This window comes from Protopterus annectens, chromosome 9.part0 (assembly GCF_019279795.1).
Source record: "Protopterus annectens isolate FY-2018-M chromosome 9.part0, PAN1.0, whole genome shotgun sequence".
NCBI lineage: Eukaryota > Metazoa > Chordata > Ceratodontiformes > Protopteridae > Protopterus > Protopterus annectens.
In genome coordinates this window covers 1,788,863,265-1,788,882,909 of record NC_056743.1, presented here as the reverse complement: position 1 = coordinate 1,788,882,909, position 19,645 = coordinate 1,788,863,265, and the positions used below count along the sequence as shown (strand labels likewise).

Here is a 19,645-nt window from a genome sequence, read left to right as displayed (position 1 = left end):
GTTACAAACAAATATACCACAAAGGTTGTATAGGATAGAAAGGTATAGATAAGTCCAGCTAGGACAGAGGGGATGGAGGGAGGGTAACATGGACTGCAGCAGTGTGAACACTCGAACATCTACATTTATGGTAGGTACAAAACTGTACTATGTTCACTGTTTTACACTGCTGCAGTCATTACACTTGGGTAGAATCCCAAAGCTAAGGTTGGGTGGCTGGTCTATAAAGAGTTAGGATTGGTTATGAGGCCCTGCAGAACTGCAGTGGCAAATCCTGCTCTGGATTTAGAGTAAAGAGGCAAGTGGTAATGCCTGGTAAAGGTGGGCACTGAACTCCAAGTTGCAGCCTCCAAAATTTCCTTGGTAGGTACTCCTCTGAGAAAGGCTATTGAAGTGGCCGTTGCCCTGGTGGAATGTGGCCTAATGTTATTAGGGACTGATTTTCTATGCTGTGAGTAGCAGTAACGAATACAGTGTCCTATCCATTTGGAGATAGTCTGCTTTGAGATAGCCTTGCCCTGTGATCCTGCAGCATATGCTACAAACAGTTGCTCAGTTTTCCTGAAAGCTTTTGTTTTGTCCAAGTAGAAGTGTCGCTGCCTGTGTATGTCTAAAGAGTGCAGAAGTTTCTCCCCTTTATTCCAGGGGGTTTGGATAAAAAGTTGGCAAATGGATGGTTTGGTTAAGAGCCACACTAGATACCACCTTTGGCAAAAAGGTAGGGTTTGTCCTTAAAGAAACCCTGTCCTTATGAAAAAGTATAAAAGGTTCCACTGCCATTAATGCCTGTAGCTCTGAGACTCTTCGTGCTGAAGTTACTGCCAGGAGCAGAGCTGTTTTCCATGATAAAAATTTTAGATTGGCTGTATTGGCTGGCTCAAAAGGTGGCAGGGTCAGTTTTTCCAAAACTAAATTGAGGTCCCAAGTTGGTGTTGGTGCTCTCCAGGGCGGTCTTATGTTTTTAGCCCCTCTTTAGCAAGGGATGAGAGAATAAAGGAGGATCCATGTTGTAATGTGCTGAAATGGCAGAGGCGTGGATCTTAATTGATGAGAAGGATAGGCCTTTGTCCAGCATCTCAGTTAAGTATTGTAAAATCTGAGGAATGTTTGGGACAAGAGGGTCAAGGCTTTGAGCCTGGTTCCAGGTGCAGAATCTCTTCCATTTTCTGAGTAAGCTTTCCTGGTGCTAGGCCTCCAAAATGACATCCATAACAGCTTTAGAGAGAGGTGTTGCCTGTTTGACTAATGAATCTGCCATGCAGCCAGGTTTAGGGTTTTGAGATGACCGTGCAGGATCTGATTGTTTTGTTGAGTCAGAAGGTGTGGAATTTGAGGCAAAATCCATGGTGGGCCTTGAGTTAAGTTCTTTAACATTGGGTACCAGTGCTGGTGTGGCCAGTCTGGAGCAATCAGGATCATCTGTGGTTCTTCTTGTCTGGCTTTTAGGAGTACCTTTGAAAGGAGAGGCAGTGGTGGGAAGGCATAAACTTTTAGGTTTTTCCAGCTGAACGAGAGAGCATTCACTTTCCATGCTTATGTGTGATAAGTCCTTGTGCAGAATTTTTGTAGTTGGCAATTCAGTGGGGAGGCAAAAAGATCTATGTCTGGGCATCCCCATTTTTGCATTACCATGCTGAAGATTTGTGGATTCAATTTCCATTCATGAGGGTCCATGATATTTCTATTTAGATTGTCTGCCAGAGTATTTTTCTTTCCTGGCAGGAATTGTACTTGCAGATGAACTTGATACGTTAGAGCTGTGTTCCACAAGGTCATGGCTTGCCTGCATAGGGGATAAGAATGAGTGCCCCCTTGCTTGTTTATGTACCACATTACTGTGGTGTTGTCTGTCTTTAATAAATAATTGTCCTGGATGCAGAAGGTCCTTGAAAGCTGTTAGGGCATTTTGAACAGCCAACATCTCTTTTTGATTGATGTGAAGATGCATTTGGTCTGTGGTCCACTTGCCCTGAATGCATTTTCCTGCCATGTGTGCTCCCCAGGCGTAATCCGAAGCATCTGCTGTTAGAGTCTGCCTGACTGTGGGTAGAGTAAAAGGCTGACCCTTGTTTAGGTGACATGCCTGTGCCCACCATCGAAACTCCTGTTGTAGGCAAGGAATCATTGGTATTACTGCTTCTAAACTGTGAGAGTGTTGAGTCCAAACACTTTTTAGGTACCATTGTAATTTCCTCATATGCAGTCTGGCATATGGTATTAGTAGTATGCAGGATGCCATGAATCCCAGGGCCTGCAGAATTTTTCTTGCAGGGAGATGGGACTTTTTTGCCAGTAATTGAAAATATTGAGTTAGTTGAACTTGTTTGTCTGGCATGAGATAAGCCATCTGGGCCGTTGTATTTAAGCTGGCACCCAGGAATATAATCTGTTGTGAGGGCACTAGATTTGACTTCTTTTCGTTTACTGTGTACCCTAGAGAAATTAGCAACCTTTTTACAAATGCCAGATGCTTCAGAAGAATGTCCTTTGTCTCTGCTTGAATGAGGCAGTCGTCCAGGTATGGATATATTTGAATTCCTTTTTGTCTGCAAAATGCAATTACTGGTGCCAGGCACTTTGTAAAGACCCTGGGCGCAATAGATAAGCCAAAGGGCAGTGCAGAGAATTGGTAGTGCATTGTACCAGCTTTGAATCTGAGGCATCTTCTGCAATTTTGTCTGATAGGGACATGCAGGTATGCCTCTTTGAGGTCCAGAGTAACAAGCCAAGCCTTCTTGCCCAGTATGGGAAGAAGCTGCTGCAGTGTCAACATTTTGAATTTCAGAATATCCAGGTAAGTATTTAGAGTTGAAAGGTCTAGTATGGGTCTCCAGGCCTTGTCCTTTCTGGGGACCAGGAAGAGTCTTGAGTAAAATCCTTGTCCTTGTTCCTGTTGTGGTACGTTTTGAATAGCTCATGCCCATGAGGGCTGAAATTTGTTTTTGTGCTTCTGCCCATTGATTTTGTGGCAGGTCTGGCATTCCTTTCAGCCTTGGTAAAGTGTGAAAGTGGAACCTGTAACCTTGAGACACACTATTCAGAACCCATTTGTCTTGGGTGATTGTTTGCCAGTTTTGAGAAAAAAGTGCTAGTTTTCCCCCTAAGGGGGCTGCCAAAAGGGAAATGCTTGGCGTACGAAGGGGGAAGTCATTGCGACTGTTTCCTGTAAGGTTGAGACTTGTCCTCACCTGCTTTTGGGGTGAGGTGCCCCACTGTCGCTGTCTGTTAGAGCCCTGGGGTTGAGATCTGCCTCTTGGGCATCTGTATCTGCCTCTCTGTGGCCTGTCTGACACTGGAAAGGACCAATTCTTTGTTGGCCAATTTCTGCTAAATTGAGGTGGCTGTACCTGTAAGAAATCTTTGACTGTTTGCATAGATTCAGCTTTATCCTCCATTTTCTTTAACACCTCTTCTGCCTTAACACCAAACAAGGTATCATGCTGTAAAGGAGCATCCAATAATTTTGCCTTAACATGATCAGGTAAACTCTGTTCTTTTAACCAAGCATGTCTTCGAATCACAGAACCTGTAACTGCGGCTCTACAAGAGGCCTCTAAAGAATCAAAACCACATTGCAGAGTATGTTTCCCCACCTGTTCAACTGCATGCAATAAAGCCTGCATTTCTTTACAGTCAGGAGCTTCTGAGTTTGCAAGCATTTTCTGTTTTAACTGAGCCATTAAATATTGTTGGTACTTAAGCATGTGAAACTGGCAATTTAAAGCCCTTACTGCGAAAGTTGCAGAAGTGTAAACTTTCTACCCCATCTATCCAATGCTCTAGAATCTCTGTCAGAGGGTACTGGATTTTTTGCAATGGAAGTCTCAGCCCCTTTTGGACCCTGGGAAATAGTTTCTGGATCAGCAGAAGGGTTTTTATAAAGAAACTTGTGAGAGTCAGGGACTCTATAATACCTATCTGGCTTGGCTGGTGAAGGGGGCAAAGAATCAGGAGATAAGCTGGATTCAGAGAACACATCATCCACAATATCTAGCACAGGCGGAATAGCCAGGGGCCTGTGCTGAGGCAATAAAAGGAAATCCCTGAACCTTTTCTTGGATTCTGAATAATCCTGACTTTCCCAATGGAAATGCTCCCTCAAGGAATGTAAAGTTTCCCCAAAAGAATAATCCTCAGGAGGAGAGGCTGAAGGGATAGATTCTTCAGCATCGGAGTCCTCATAGGGGGCTAGAGAGTATCCCTGGTCTGAAGAGGAATCCGAGGAAATGGAAACCTGATCAGAGGAATCATAGCTTGTATCCTGCCTAGGCCTTTTCTCAGGAGGGGGATGGGAACCCCTGATTAGAGTAATGAGGTCTTCGGCCATTTTAAGTATCTGTTTCTTAGGCATGGAGGACTGTCCAGGAGAATGCTGTACTTGCTTCTTTGTCTTTAATGGTGTTTTTGTCTTGGCTGTTGCTTTAATGGTAAGTTGTGAAGGTCTGAAAACACCCTCAGAAGCCGATGCATGCTCAGCGGCTCCGGACCCATCTGAGGGATTAGTTTCCGTAGGCCCAATACCTTGAGTTTCCAGAGGCCTAGCTGTCTCCACGTGGGAGTCGGAGGTGGCCTGTGGCTCTGAGGTAGCGGGTGTCAGGGGCTGCGAAAGCGCCTCACTGAGAACCGGCGACTGGCCTAGAAGAGGTTTCGTCGTCGGGTTTGGACCTTGGATGCCTGTCTTTATCCTTGTCTTTGCGTTTTTTCTGAATTGCGGTAGTCGGTTTATCCGACGGCATAGTATAATTGAACCTTCGGCCAAAGTAGTGCAAAGCAAAATCAAAACATCGTTTTACAGTGCGTTTGTTAAATCTAGCACAAAACCAACAACTAGTGACGTTGTGATCAGGGCCTAGGCATGGAACACAGTAAGAGTGGAAGTCCTTATGAGGTATTTGCTTCCCACAAGAAATACAATTATTAACTTTTTCTGACATCGGTCTGAGGCAAGAAAAAAGTTTCCCCAACGGGGTACTTAGCTTTATTGAAGACTTCGGATCTGAAATTCGACTTCTAAAATCTCAGGAGTCGGCCGACCGGCACTTGCGAACTGCTTCTGCTTCGGGCACCGTGCGGCAAGAAAGACTGAAGAAAATGGCGTCGGCTGCATCTTATATACCCCTGGCGCACTGACGTCAGGGAAGAAGTGACAGCAACCGACGCTCCCGGACCAAGACTTTGGAACTCTGGCCGACTGCAGGACCGCCTGACGGCAGGATAACCCAAGTGTAATGACTGCAGCAGTGTAACACAATGAACATCTATGTAAGGTATTGGGCACAAATGCCTGTCAGAGCACTGTGTAAGATCGTGGGAAGCACCCAAACAGAGACGACATTGGTCGTGACAACCTTTATAGGGAATCTGCCTCCCATACTGACATTTCCCTGGATGACATGAATGCAATGGCCACAACAAACAAGAGAAAGAGAAAAAAACCCCAATGAGGCACTTATATGAAAACATGGCTGAGTAACCAGGACAGCAGAAGGGCATTCAGACGTTCAACAATGACATTCAGATTGGTGGCAAAGACATTCTGAGTGTATGCTTTCATACATCACCTTTATGTCCTATGCCTTGTACTAGGAGCATATGTGTGAAGTACAACGCCTATAACTAAAGACTTTGGTATACTGGTCAGATGTTGGGCTAGCCTTGGCAGGAGATCCCAAAGGCAAAAATACTGTGACAGTGAAATGAAAGGACATAAGAAAGCCCTAAATAAAGGTTTACTTGTAACAACATAAAAGGCAAACATTTTTCATTTTACAGGTCATCTAAGTATGTCTGCTATCTGAAAAGTAATGTTTTCTTTCAAATTAATTTTTACTGTGACAGATTATGAAGTTTTACCACAAAAAACATAGTAAAAAGTATGTTTTTGTGTACAAAAGTATTATACAGCAAATACAAAGCGCAGTGGTGCAGCAGTTGCATTGTTGCCCCATGGCAAGAGGTTCTCCAGTTTGATTCTCTGCTGGAGTGCCTTCCTGTGCGGAGTCTGCATGTCCTTCCCTGTCTGTATTCATGTGGTTTTCTGCCAGGTGCTCCCCGGGTTTCTGATGAAAACTGGCTTTGTTCCAAGTCTGACTTTTCCGGTAAACAAATGTTAAACAATGTACAGCTATTATACAGTAGTTTTACTTATTTAGCCATTCTACGAAAACACCATGGGTGTAATTTTAGAAAAGCTGTAACAAATGACAATGTCAAACATGAATGAATTCCTCCAGTGTTCAACATGAATGAATTCCTCCACAAGCTGTTTCCACAAATGGCATGATGTAATGTAATTAATAAAGTAATATACAATTTGCCTACTATCCAACCTATCACCTCCAATCTAGTGTCACTGTTTAAAAAAATTAAATAGCTTGGAAAGTGTCCATCAGATGGTATTCATGACCTGGGACTTTAAAGATGTGACAGTCATGCATTTGTATGCTGTTGCTTGGCAGGGAAGTTTTGCCATAGCTCTGGGAGTGTATTCTCTCCCCAAAAGAGCACTGGTGGCTCACGACTAATGTTAAGTGTGACCATGAGATGGCTACTGAACCAGAAGTAATTAAAATACAGGGCATTTGGTCTCATCTGGTCTAGGTGTTTCATACAAGAAGTTGAAATCAACATAAAAAAAATTCAGATTCTGAAAACGTTAGCTGTGACAGTTCCGCAAACAGAAGTATTTCTCTATTTGCTGGAAAGCTGCTCATCCATTAAAGTGGATTCGATACTGCCGAGTCTGTCCTGCCAAGTGTAATTTGAGAGTCTTTAAAAAGCAAATACATTTGGTAATACCTCCAATGTGTGCATCTGTACCAGTCAGTCTACAAAACCAAATGTAGTGAAATGCAGTTACCTGCTTTATTTCCAAGTCTAAAGACATAACAGGCTGACATAATTCCAAATGGAGATTTAAACTGGGACGGAATATCAAATTAGAAAGTGAAACACATTTCATGGACTATCTTGACTGTCAGACATTTTTGTGCATATATCCCATACCATACATTTGTTACCAGCACAAATCTTCAACTATCAAAAGAAGTCACTTAACAGATGTTGTCTTACTCTCTCAATGGCTTCCTTTTCCTGCGGCGTGACCTGAATGTAGTTCATTCTAGTGGAATCTTCACCTACTGCTCCAAGCTCCCCCTCGATGTCTCCAATGTCACCCATCTCTCCCAGGGGCTCATTCAACATATGGATAAACTGCTCCTGGTGCTGGCTGATTTGCTGCAGGAATATATTTTAAAGCAAATTTACTTACAATAGCAACTACAAATCGTCAGTTTCTGACAAAGTCAAAAGTACCCATCCATTCAAATAGTGAGACTGCCTGTTCAGCCACACTCGAGAAGCAAAAATGAATGCAAGTCATCAGACATTTCAGAGGTATACATAGATAAAAGTGCAGTTGCGTAAGAAAGTACAGCTGTGTAAAATCTTACCATTAACTTTAGAAGTCCTCTTCACTGCTGCAGTATTCATAACCTAAGAGATCTCCTGCCAAGAACAGCCCAATGTCCAGCCAGTATACCAGAGCCTTTTAGTACTTATAGGAGCCATACATCACATGTACACTCCCCACACAAGGTGTTGAGCACACACTCAGAAATGGAATACTACAGGAGGAACAGAACATCGTTAAAGACAAGAAAAATTATGTGCATCCAGAAGAAAAAAAAAAGCTCCTCAGCCAGGAGGGCAAGCAGATACTGCAACAGCGAAGAGAAGGACATCTACTATTATGGTATGATTTTACACAACTGTACTATGTCCTTCCATATCATTGTTGTAGTATTCATAACCTAAGGCAGAGTACAAAAGCTCAAAAGGAAGCCTGGGAGGAGGATGGCTCAGAACAGCCTTCCAGAAAGCTATCTCGGATAATCCTGCAAAGCCAGCTCTGGCCTTGGAAATAATATCCAACTTGTAATGCTTAGTGAAAGTATGAAGAGAGGACCAAGTAGGACCCTCAAGAATGAAATTGGTATCCAACCCCTTGAAAATAAATCACCACAGGAGGCAACAGCCCTGGTAGAATGAGCCTTTACTGAAGAGCAGACATTTTCCATGAAAAGAACAACAAAAAGAAATGGCCTTGGAAATCCAGGAATAGAGGAGTTGCTTATAAACAGCCAAACCCAAAGCCCTGGGATGAAAGGAAACCAAAAAGCTACTCAGATCTGAGAATAACTTTTGTTTCTTCCAAATATCTGAGATGACTATGCAAATCCAAGGTGAGAAGAACCTTCACACTGGCAGACTGCTCAGAAGGAACAAAGGAAGGAAAATGTACAGACTGATTAAGGGACAACTCAGTGACCACACCTTGGGTATAAAAGAATTAGTACAGACAGACAACCTGTCTGTGGAAAACTAAGAAAAAGGAAGACCAGCCACGAGAGCCTGATGTTCACACACACACATGACACCCACACCCACCTGAAGTGAGGGCCAAAAGAAGAATAGTCTCCCAAGTACAACGTTGCAAAGAAGATGAAGAAATAGGCTCAAAAGGAGAGTCAATTTTTCCAAGTAAAATTTTGAGGTCCCAGGAATGTGAAATTTGTTTCCTGGGAGGCCGAATAGGAAGGACACCTTTAAGAAATTGCTTAACCTCAAATCTAGAAACCAGAGCAGCAGTCAAGGGAAGACGAGCAGATATTGCTGACAGGTGAGAATATGCTAACCCAGCATGCAGCAGATAACATAAATAAGACAGAACCAAATAAACCTCTGCAGATAGGGGATCCTGATGATGAGAGAGGCACCAGAAAAAATAGTTTCCATTTGGACATATATGATTTACTGGCAGTAGGTTTTCTGGCCTTCTGCAGGACCCAAAGCACAGCCTCAAAAAAAAAAAAAAAAAAAAAGGTGCCTAAAAGGGATCAAAACCCTACAATCCACAGCATCAGTTGAAGAGTGGACAAGTGAGGCTGGATAAGACTCCTTGTCTTGTTTGAGATCCTCCTCTCGTGGAGGTAACGCGTTGTGATTGCCCCTGTTCAACTGAGAAAGAAGACATTTGAAGAACAGCTGTCCATCTACCTACTTAACTGAATAAACTACTTGAAACTTTAATAAGGCATCTTTATTCCTCCTAGAGGAAGGGTGTCAGACAGACTCTCCAAGATCTGCAAGCTAAAGTGATTTTAACTGGACTAATCATTTGTACGGTTTCTTGTTAGCCCTATCACCTTCTGGGCCATAGGTAGGATACCAGACTTCACTCGAGCCCACTGGATTACCTCTGTTTTCTTATACTTAGGAAAAGGAGAAACAAAAATATACTTAGACTCTTGCAAGGCTTTACCCTTATCGTGGTGATACTTGAGAAGTTCATCAGTAGCAGCATCAGGACCAAAATTATTTTTATTATCCAAAGGAGCACACAAAATTTGGTCTTAATGTCATCAGGCAAAGCCCGAAAATGAAGCCAAGAGTAACACGTCATAACCGAACCACAGGCAGTAGCCCTGGAGGAGGCATTATTTGCAATGTAACTGCATTTGACAGAGTGATTAGCAACTTGAGAGGCACAGCCTAACAGGGAAATGTCAGAAGCCTTCCCATTAGAGTCAGGAAGGTCAGAAACCACTTTGGAAACCTGAGAAAGGAGGGCCAAAACATATCTGGTCATACAAGTCTAGCAGTTGACAGCCCAAAAGGATAAAGTGGCAGCAGTGTAAACCTTTTTGCCCAGCCTCTCCATGGCCCTACTATCCTTGTGTGAAGAAAGCAACTTGGTAGAGGGCAACAGCTTGGAGGGCTTGTCAGAAGAGATGGACACTAAAGAAGGATCAGTGGAAGGGCATTTATAAAGGAATTTACATTCATCAGGCACCTTGTAAAATCTATCAGGTTTCTTTTGAGCAGGGCCACAGAAATCGCTAAAAAGTTGTCCAGGAGGGCAGCCAGAATTGGGGGAACAGCAGAAGACTTAGAAGACTCCATCTGGAGAAGCTCATAACACCTTTTCTGAATATCAGAGATTTGAGGCAATCCCATTTAAAATCCATCATGCAGCCAACGGTATCCCCAAAGTTGAGTTCCTCCAAAGGGGAATCTGGACTATAGAATCCTCTTCCTTTGAACCATAGCCCAAGGGGGAAGGGATTTGAGAAGAGTAAGCCAGAGCCTCTTCTCCAGCATCCAGATCCTCATCTGATGAGTCTAACTCCCTGGGTCTTTTAAGAAGAGTGGAATATTATGAAGGGGTTTGGTTGGCAGTGAAACTCCTAGAGAAGGCTTTAAAGCCATTAAATTATTAAATAACCCCCCAAGTAAAATATTACCATTCACGTTGCGGATCCTTAACAGAGGAAATATGCCAGGTTTTCTTTTTCTGCAGGACATCCACACGAAACATCCTTGGAGGGTCAGATCCTTGGTGACGTAAAATAAGACTAGCAGAGACTTCTTCCCCAAGATCTGCAGAACCCCCCCTCGGTCCCTAACATATAATCAGCAAAGGCTCCCTCCTCAACATCTAAAGCAGACATCTGTAAAGTCTCCAAGGACATGCAAGAAGTCTGATCCATGCCAGCCTCTAACGCGGTCATGACACAGGAACCCAAACCAACCACCGGATATTCCTCTGGGCTTTCCTAGCCTTGCTAGAGACATCCAGGGAAGGCTGGACAGCAGCTGTATTAGATCAAAGTTTTTTTTGCACTTTTTCTTGGTTAATAGCTGATCCTAGGGACAGGAAGACTCCACCATAGCAAATTGAGCCAACAGCTTCAGATGTTGCTTTTCAAGGTAGGCAAAGAAGCGATGATGCGTTGTGTCCTAGGGAGAAGAGCTTGGTAGACAGAACACTGTGCGTGGTAATGGGAAGCACCCAAACAGAAAAGGCATTGGTCATAATGATCTTTGAGGAATCTGCCTACCACACTGACATTTTCCCTTTCTGCATGACATGAACCCAAAAGCACTAAATAAAAAAAAAAAAAAAAGATAAGGAGAAACTCCAACTGGGCATTTATCTGAAACACGGCTTGGTAACCGGCACAGCAGAAAGGTGTTCAGCCCAATGTTCAGTGATGGCATTTGGACTGCTGGCAAACAGGTTCCGAGATTATGCATCTATATGTCACCTTTATACTCTACGGTCTATGAGGGGAGCGTACATGTGACATATGGCGAAGTACTAAAGGCTTTGGCATACCGGCCAGACATTGGGCTATCCTCAGCAAGGTTCTTTAGGCTATGACTATTGCAACAGTGATATGGAAGGACATCTTACCAGTGTCTCCTACTGATCATTGTTGCAGCATTCCAGATGGGTTTTCGCCACTGATGTCTGGCTGGGGTACCAAAGCCTAAACCTTCCATTAGCCATACATTCAACATACAACCTCAACCTGTGATCACAGGTACATGAGGGATATATGAAGGTAAATCCTCAAACTATCTCCAAGCCAGCAGCTTGAAGACATCGGAGAAGAAAAGTACAGTTGTGCACACTTACCATAAATGTAGATGTTCGAATGTATTCACTGTTGCAGTCATCACATTCGGGTTATCTGCCTGCAGGTAGCCCTCAGCCGGCCTGAATACCAGAGTCTTCAGATTTCTGCGTCGGATGCGGTCTCTTCTTCCATGACGTCAGGAGTATAAAACATGCAGCCAACACCATTACATCAGTTATTCTTGCCCCAGATGTCAGGTGCCCCCACAATAGGAAGCAATTATATGGTATACCCCCATCAAAAAGCAAATACACCTGGAAAAATAAATATACCAAACAAGAAGGAAAGGTAGAGCCAAGAGAAGTCAGGGGGCTGGAGGGAGGGTAACCAGGACTGCAATAGTGAATACACTCGAACATCTACATTTATAGTAAGTGTACACAACTGTACTATGTTCTTCATGTTTCACTGTTGCAGTCATCACATTTGGGTTGATTCCCAAAGCTAAGGAAGGTAGGAGGAAGTTAATGAGCATTAGGGCCAGCTATTAAGCCCTGCAAGACTGCAGTGGCAAATCCAGCTCTGGATTTAGAAAAGATAGGCATGTGGTAATGCTTAGTGAAGGTATGTACAGAGCTCCAAGTAGCAGCTTCTAGGATGTCCCTGGTAGGGACTCCTCTGAAAAAAGCCACAGAGGTAGATGCAGCCCTGGTGGAATGTGATCTTATCCCCCTGTGGGGTACGTTTTCCATGGTGCTTGTAGCAGAAATGAATGCAATGGGCTATCCATTTGGAAATGGTTTAGTTTGAAATGGCCTTCCCCTCTGCCCCTGCAGCAAAGCCCACTAGCAGCTGTTCAAATGGCAGGAACATGACATATATGAATAAACCAGTAATTTCATTTACAAATAACAATAAGAAGATTAAAGAAATTTTTACTAATAATTGGAATATATTAACAGTAGATGAAAAATTGGGTGCTATGGTAGGAGATCATCCTAGATTTACCTACAAAAACGCAAAATCACTGAAACGCATGTTGTGTTATGAAAAGAATGAAAAACAAACACCAAGATCTATCAGAAAAGGAACTTTTGCTTGCAGGAGCTGCAATCAATGTCACTTCATGTTAAATGGCCACAAGTTTGTACATCCAAGAGACAGGGAAGGAATATGAGTTCAAGAGTTACGCTGACTGCAGAACACGTGATTTGATTTACCTTGCTATTTGTGGTAAATGTAACTCGTTCTATGTAGGAATGACAAATAGAACCTTAAGGGAACGAGTGAAAGAACATATTTATGCAATAAATAGGGAGGACGAAAATAATGCGTTAGAAAAACATATCATAAACAAAGGCACATTACATGGTTTTAAATTTATGGTATTAGAAATGATATATAGGAATGCTATAGGCTAGGGAATTATAAGAACTATACAGAGCAGAGAGAAATGAGATGGATATTAAGATTACAGGCAGACAGAGGGCTAGGACTCAATGATAAGATGTCCATGAGATCCCTTTCTAGCAGCTAAGGATCTTAAACATTAGAACACATAAGCATTATATAGGCATTTATACATGTGTTCTATATATATTATTTCATATATTTACTTATTAGTTATATACAAAAATGTCTTCATATTTTTGACAAAAGTTATAAGTATTCATCAGTATTGTATGTTCAAATATATACACACAGTTCCTATTAGGTATGGTTGTATATACACTAAGTATGTATTGTTGATGGATAGATATATAGTGCTATACACAATAGTTTATACTTCATACGCAAGGATAAATGAATAGTTACATGCCATATTTTTATGACGCTATCCATAAAGACGTTATAAGTCATGACAAAAATATCTAACAAGTTTTTTATGTGTATATATAGTTCCTAATACATGTGGTTTTATATGCATCAATATACATGATTAGTTTTTTATATATATTTTTGTATACATATATTTACATATATTTTATACATATATATTTATACATTTTTATAAATGTGAGATGATTATATTATATTTGTTAAAAAGTTTTAAAAATGTTTTTAATGAATTATCCCATAAGAGTTTTGATGAACTATATTATTTCCATTCAATATTCATGAGCCAAATGGTGATTGGCTTGACAATGAAATGTTAAAGCTTTTAAATGGTACCAATTAAGTCAACAGTTAACAGTCTGATGAAGCATTCCATTTGAATGTGAAAGCGCTTACTGAATTTCAAGTCTTTGACCTTGTTTGATTGTTTTTTCATTTTATTTCTAATAAATAGTCGGCTTCTTATTGTGTTTTGGCCACCTCTTTCAGTTCTGTTTTTTGGGATTTTATGGACATTTGCTGCAGCTGAGGAGCCTCATCCTTGTCTTGGAAATTCTTTCTCAGTTTGGAAAGCCCACTAGCAGTCCTGTCCAACTAAAATCTAAGTTGTCTGTACACGTCCAGAGTGCAGTATTCATTCCCCTTTGTTTTGTGGATTAGGGAAAAAAGTAGGAAATGAATGGACTGATTTAGGGCCACACTAGACACTACCTTGGGCATAAAGGAAGGATTAGTCCTGAGGGAAACCCTGTCCGTATGGAAGATAACAAAGGGTTCCACTGCCATGAGGGCCTGTAATTCAAACACTCTTCTTTGCTGAAATGATGGCTAGAAGGAAGGCCGTTTTCCAAGAAAGGAATTTCAACTCTGCTGTTGCAGCTGGCTCAAAGGAGGGGGGGGGTGCGCTTCTCCAATACAAAGTTAAGGTCCCAGGCTGGAGTGGAAGCTCTCCTGGGGGGAGGGGGTGTAAAATTATTGGCCCCTCTAAGGAATTGTTTTAGAAAGGGGTGAGAGAAGAGGGGTGGGCTCAGTATTATAATGTGCTGAAATGGCAGAGACATGAATTTTGATTGACGAAAAGGATAGGTCCTTGTGGAGCATTTCTGTTAAGTATTGTAGAATATGAGGTAAGCTGGGCACTGTTGTGCCCATCTCCTGAGCCTAACTCCAGGAACAGTATCTTTTCCACTTTTCAGCTTAGGATTTTCTGGTACTAGGCCTCCTTGCCCACAGAATGACATCCAGCACCTGCTAAGGGATGCTAGAGGAAAGCTCAAGGAATTAGCCAGGCTGCAAGGTTCAGGGTTTGAAGCTGAGAGATCAGAATCTGGTCTGCCTGCTGGGACAGCAGGGAAGGGGTCTGAGGCAGGTGCCATGGTTGCAGCACTGTCATACTGTGCACGAGGGGGGTACCAGTGCTGGCCTGGCCAATCTGGTGCAATCAGTATTGTCCTTGGCTTGTCCTGTTTGATCTTTAGTAGAACCTTTGAGAGGAGAGGCAGAAGGGGAAAGGCATAAACAGAGAGGTTTTCCCAGGTAAAGGGCGGGGCATCCATTTTCCAAGCTTGACTGTGGGGAGTTCTTGTGCAGAATTTGTTCAATTGGTAGTTCTGAGGGGAGGCAAACAGGTCTACCTCTGGAGTCCCCCATTTGCTCCTCAAGAGGTTGAATATTTTGGGATCTAGTTTCCATTCGTGTGGGTCCATGAGATTTCTGCTTAAGTCATCTACCAGTGAATTTACTTTGCCTGGCAGGAAATGAGCTTGTAGGTGTACTTGGTAACTCAAGGCTGTGTTCCACAGAGACATGGCTAGTCTACAGAGAGGGTACCACTGGGTCCCCCCCTGCTTGTTTATGTACCACACAACTGTGGTGTTGTCTTTCTTTACCAATAGTTGTCCTGGAAGAATATGGTTTTTGAAGGCTGTCAGAGCATTCTGTACAGCTAACATTTCTTTTTGATTGATATGCAAGTGCATCTGTCTCGGTTTACATTTGCCCTGAATGCACTGCCCTGCCATGTGAGCCCCCCATGCATAGTCTGATGAGTCTGTTGTTAGGGTTTGGGCAGCAGGGGGTAGAGTGAAAGGAAGTCCCTTGTTGTGGTAGCAGGCCTCTGCTCACCAAAGGAACTCTGTCTTCATATAAGTAAAGATAGAAATAATCGTCTCCAGGTCCTGAGAATGTTGACACCATAGGCTTTTTGGATACCACTGGAGTTTCCTCATATGCAGTCTTGCATATGGAATTAGTAGGATGCAAGAGGCCATGAACCCCACGGCTTGCAGTATTTTCCTTGCAGATAGCTGGGGTTTTGTGGCCAATAATTTGAAGTAACTTGTCAAATAAACTTGTTTCTCTGGAGTGAGGAATGCCATCTGGGAAGCTGTGTTCAAACTTTCTCCCAGGAATACAATCTGTTGGCAGGGTACTAGGTGAGATTTCTTTTTGTTGATGGTGTACCCCAGTGAGTTTAGAAGTTTCTTTACAAATGCCAGGTGTTGTAATAGCAAGTCCTGGCTTTCTGACTGAATCAGGCAATTGTCTAAGTATGGGTAAATTTGAATTTTTCTCTGCCTGCAAAATGCAATGGCTAGAGCTAGACACTTTGTGAATACCCTGGGCGCAGTAGATAAGCCAAAGGGAAGTGCAGAAAACTGATAGTGCATGGAGCCTGCCTTGAATCGTAGGTATTTTCTGCAAGATTCCCTTATTGGGATGTGCAGGTAAGCATCCTTTAAGTCTAGGGTAGCCAGCCAGGCATCCTTTGCTAACATAGGAAGAAGCTGTTGAGTTAGCATTTTGAATTTTGGAATTACCAGAAAAGTGTTGAGAATAGAGAGGTCCAGCATAGGATGCCAGGAGTTGTCTTTTCTGGGTACCAGAAAAAGTCTTGAATAAAAACCTTGTCCCCTTTGTTTTGCTGGGACAGGCTGAATAGCCCAGATACTGATAAGAGAGAGAACCTGCTGTTGGGCCTCCGCCCATTGATTTGGGGGTAGGTCTGGCCAACCATTTGAGGTTGGTAGTGTGTGGAAGTGGAATCTGTATCCTTGGGTGACTATGTTCAAAACCCATTTGTCCTGGGTAATGAGTTCCCAGTTTTTTGAATGCAGGGCGAGCTTTCCTCCTAACAGAGCAGGTATTTTAGCAGGACGTGGAAGGGTTAAGGTTAAGTCATTGTGCCATTTTTCCGTAGGGGGGGTGGCTTACTACTCCCTGCTTTGGAAGTGGGAGCCCTCCACTGCTTAGGTCTGTGCATGGCCTGAGACTGTAGCCTAGGTGGTCTGCTGTTCCTGGGTTTGGACTGAAAGGACCAGTTCTTTGAAGGCCAATGCCTACTGAATCTGGGAGGCTGTACTTGTAGGAAACCTTTAACAGTTTGCATAGATTTAGCTTTTTCCTCCATCCTTTTGAAGATGACTTCTGCTTTGTTGCCAAAAAGGTGGTCTTGGTTTAAGGCAGCATTCAGTAATTTAGCTTTAACATGATCTGGCAAGTTTTGTTCCTTAAGCCAAGCATGCCTTCTAAGTACAGACCCAGTGACAGCAACCCTGCAAGATGCTTCTAAAGCGTCAAAACCACATTGCAAAGTACGTTTACCAACTTGTTCTGCAGAATGCATTAAATCTTGTCATTCTTTGTGTTCAGCACAGTCAGGAATCAACATCATTTTCTGTTTAAGTAGACTCATAATATGCTGCTGATATTTTTAACATATGAAACTGGCAATTTAAAGCCCTAATGGCCAAAGCAGAAGAATTGTATACTTTCTTACCCCTTCTGTCTAAGGCTCTGGAGTCTCTATCAGGAGGAGTAGGATTTTTTGGCAGCAGTAGCATTAATGCCTTTTGGTCCTTGGGAAATGGTATCTGAATACGCAGAAGGATTCTTGAAGAGGAACTTGTGAGAATCAGGTACTCTGAAATACCTGTCAGGTTTTCTGGGAGCTGGAGGGAAAGTGTCTTGGGTAAGGCTAAATTCCAAGAAAGCATCATCTACAATCTCCAAAACAGGAGGGATAGCTAAAGGCCTGTATTGAGGCAGGAGTAAAAATTCCCTAAGTCTCTTTTTGGACTCAGAGTAATCCTGGCTTTCCAGGCAAAAATGCTCCCTAAGAGTATGCAAGGTTTCACAGAAAGAAAGATCTTCTGGAGGGAAAGCAGAGGGAATGGAATCCTCTGCATCAGAATCCTCATAAGTAGATAAGGGCAAATCCAGTAATCAGAAGGAGCAGAAATATCGGATTCCTGATCAAAAGAATCATAAGAAAATCAGTTCTGGGGCTCTTAGAGGGGTAAGGCTGGCTTCTCCTAATTAAGGTAATAAGGTCTTCAGCCATTTTAAGCATTTGTTTTTGAGGCATATGGGCCTGAGCCTGTGGTTTGGTCGTCTGTTTTCTAGGAGTAGTGCCTGTTTTTGGCCTGGATGAAAAGGATGGCATTGGTTTAATAAGAATGTCTGTAGGCCTGAATACACCCTCAGAAGCCGGTGTGGCTCCGGACCTATCCAAGGTAGAGACATCCGCAGGTTCCATAGTCAAAGAAGCATCTCACGGCATACCTGACTCCAAATGGGTCTCAGTAGAGGCCTGCGAATCTGAAGTAGCAGGTATCAGGGGCTGCGAAAGTGCCTCAGAGTACCTGTGGACTGGCAACTAGCTTAATGGAAGCATCGTCGGCAGTTTTGGACCTATGCGGTCTGTCTCTGTCTTTATCCTTACGTTTTTTCGGAAGATCGGTAGTCGGATGGGAGTACACAGATCGAGTAAGAAAGTAATTGGCTGCAAAAATAGCCAGATGACGAATAGTTCGGGCACTGAACAAGACAGCGAGGGACGTTGCGATTTGGGCCTAAACAAGGGATGCAGTACGAATGAAAATCTCTATGAGGTATTTGCTTTCCACAGGTAAGACAATTGTTAACTTTTACTGACATAGGTTAGAGCACGAAAAAGGATCCCCGATGGGGTACTTATCTTTTTTGAAGACTTCGGCTCTGAAACTCAAAAATGTAAATTTCAGGGAATGGCCGACCGGCACTTGTGAACTGCTTCTGTTTCGGGCACCGCAAGGAAAGAAAGACTGATGTAATGGCGTTGGCTGCATGTTTTATACCCCTGACGACCTGACGTCATGGAAGAAGAGACAGCATCCATCACAGAAATCCGAAAACTCTGGTATTCAGGCCGGCTGAGGGCTACATGCAGGTAGATAACCCAAATGTGATGACTAACAGTGAAACACGAAGAGCATGTGGTCAGCTAGGAATGGAAAGTCAAGAAAAGGCAAACGTTCCCCTCAGTACTACAGGATGTCAACCAGGGCAGCAGAGTACAAGGAAGGATTAAAGAGGAAAAAGAAGGGGGAAGGTGGGTGTGAAGGAGTACTGCAACAGTGATTTGTAGGACCTCGACTATTATAGTAAGCTCTTCATTATATCTGCTGTCAACCCCATCTGAGCCTGCTGCTTTCCCTGACTTCATCTTCCTTAGTGCTGTTCTTACTTCTTTCTAAGATGGGCTCCTCTTCTTCTCTAATTGTAGGCTGTTTCTGGGGCAGTACAGCTTCTGTGGGGTTTTCTTCATTCAGAAGCTGCTGGAAATTCTCCTTTCCAGCTGCCTTTGATGTCCTGTGGACTGGTAAGCAGGTTGTTGCTGGCATCCCTTATTAAGGGTGTTTGACTATCTTCTTTATCTTTCTGTCTTTGCCTTGCAACCTGATAGAGTTTCTTTGTGCCCCTTACCGAGTCACTTTCCAGAAGATGGTACAGTGCGCCTCTGATGCCCTATTCTTTACTATTGCAACTTCTTTCTTAGCTTCTTTGTTAGCCAACCAGTAGTCCTTCCTAGTCTGGTCAGTCTTTTCTATCTCCCATTTCTTCCTGCACTCCTCCTTTCTTTTGATGACTTCTTGGACTTCTGCATTCCACCACCAGCTTTCCTTATGTACCTTATTTCCATACCTGGCTCGGCCACATATCGTTTCTGTAGTCCTAACACATGCTGTTTTTAGGCGCTGCCACTCCTTCAACTCCACCTATTTCCTCCTCTTCTTGGGGTGCAAGAGCCCTGAGTACTACCTTGAACTGCCGTACTTTCGCTCCAGTCAACTTCCAGGTCTTCAGCCTGGTCTCTGTTGACCTTACAGCCTTCTCTGACCACTGCTTGCAGCTGATTGTGGCAACTAATGGTTTATGCTGTGGGCCGACACTGGGGATGATTTTGCAATCATGGATTCTACCCCAGTCCCTTTTCCTTACTAGGAGAAAGTCTACCAGAGTTGCATGTTGGCTACTCTTGTATGTGACCTTATGACGGTCTCTCTTTCTGAACCATGTGTTGGCTACAATCAAGCCATTTGCCAGAGAGAAGTCTAGAATGGCTT

At 43.1% G+C, this 19,645-nt stretch overlaps 1 protein-coding gene across 2 annotated transcripts in view; it reads right to left on the bottom strand.

Annotated features, from left to right (window-relative positions):
• The window catches only part of RAD23A (RAD23 homolog A, nucleotide excision repair protein), a 1,075,282-nt gene that overhangs the window by 126,452 nt on the left and 929,185 nt on the right, over window positions 1-19,645 (bottom strand). For both annotated transcript variants that reach the window (XM_044084660.1, XM_044084659.1), the window contains one exon: window positions 7,072-7,236. In XM_044084660.1, the coding sequence (XP_043940595.1) occupies window positions 7,072-7,236 (165 nt within the window). The remainder of the gene's footprint in view (window positions 1-7,071; window positions 7,237-19,645) is intronic.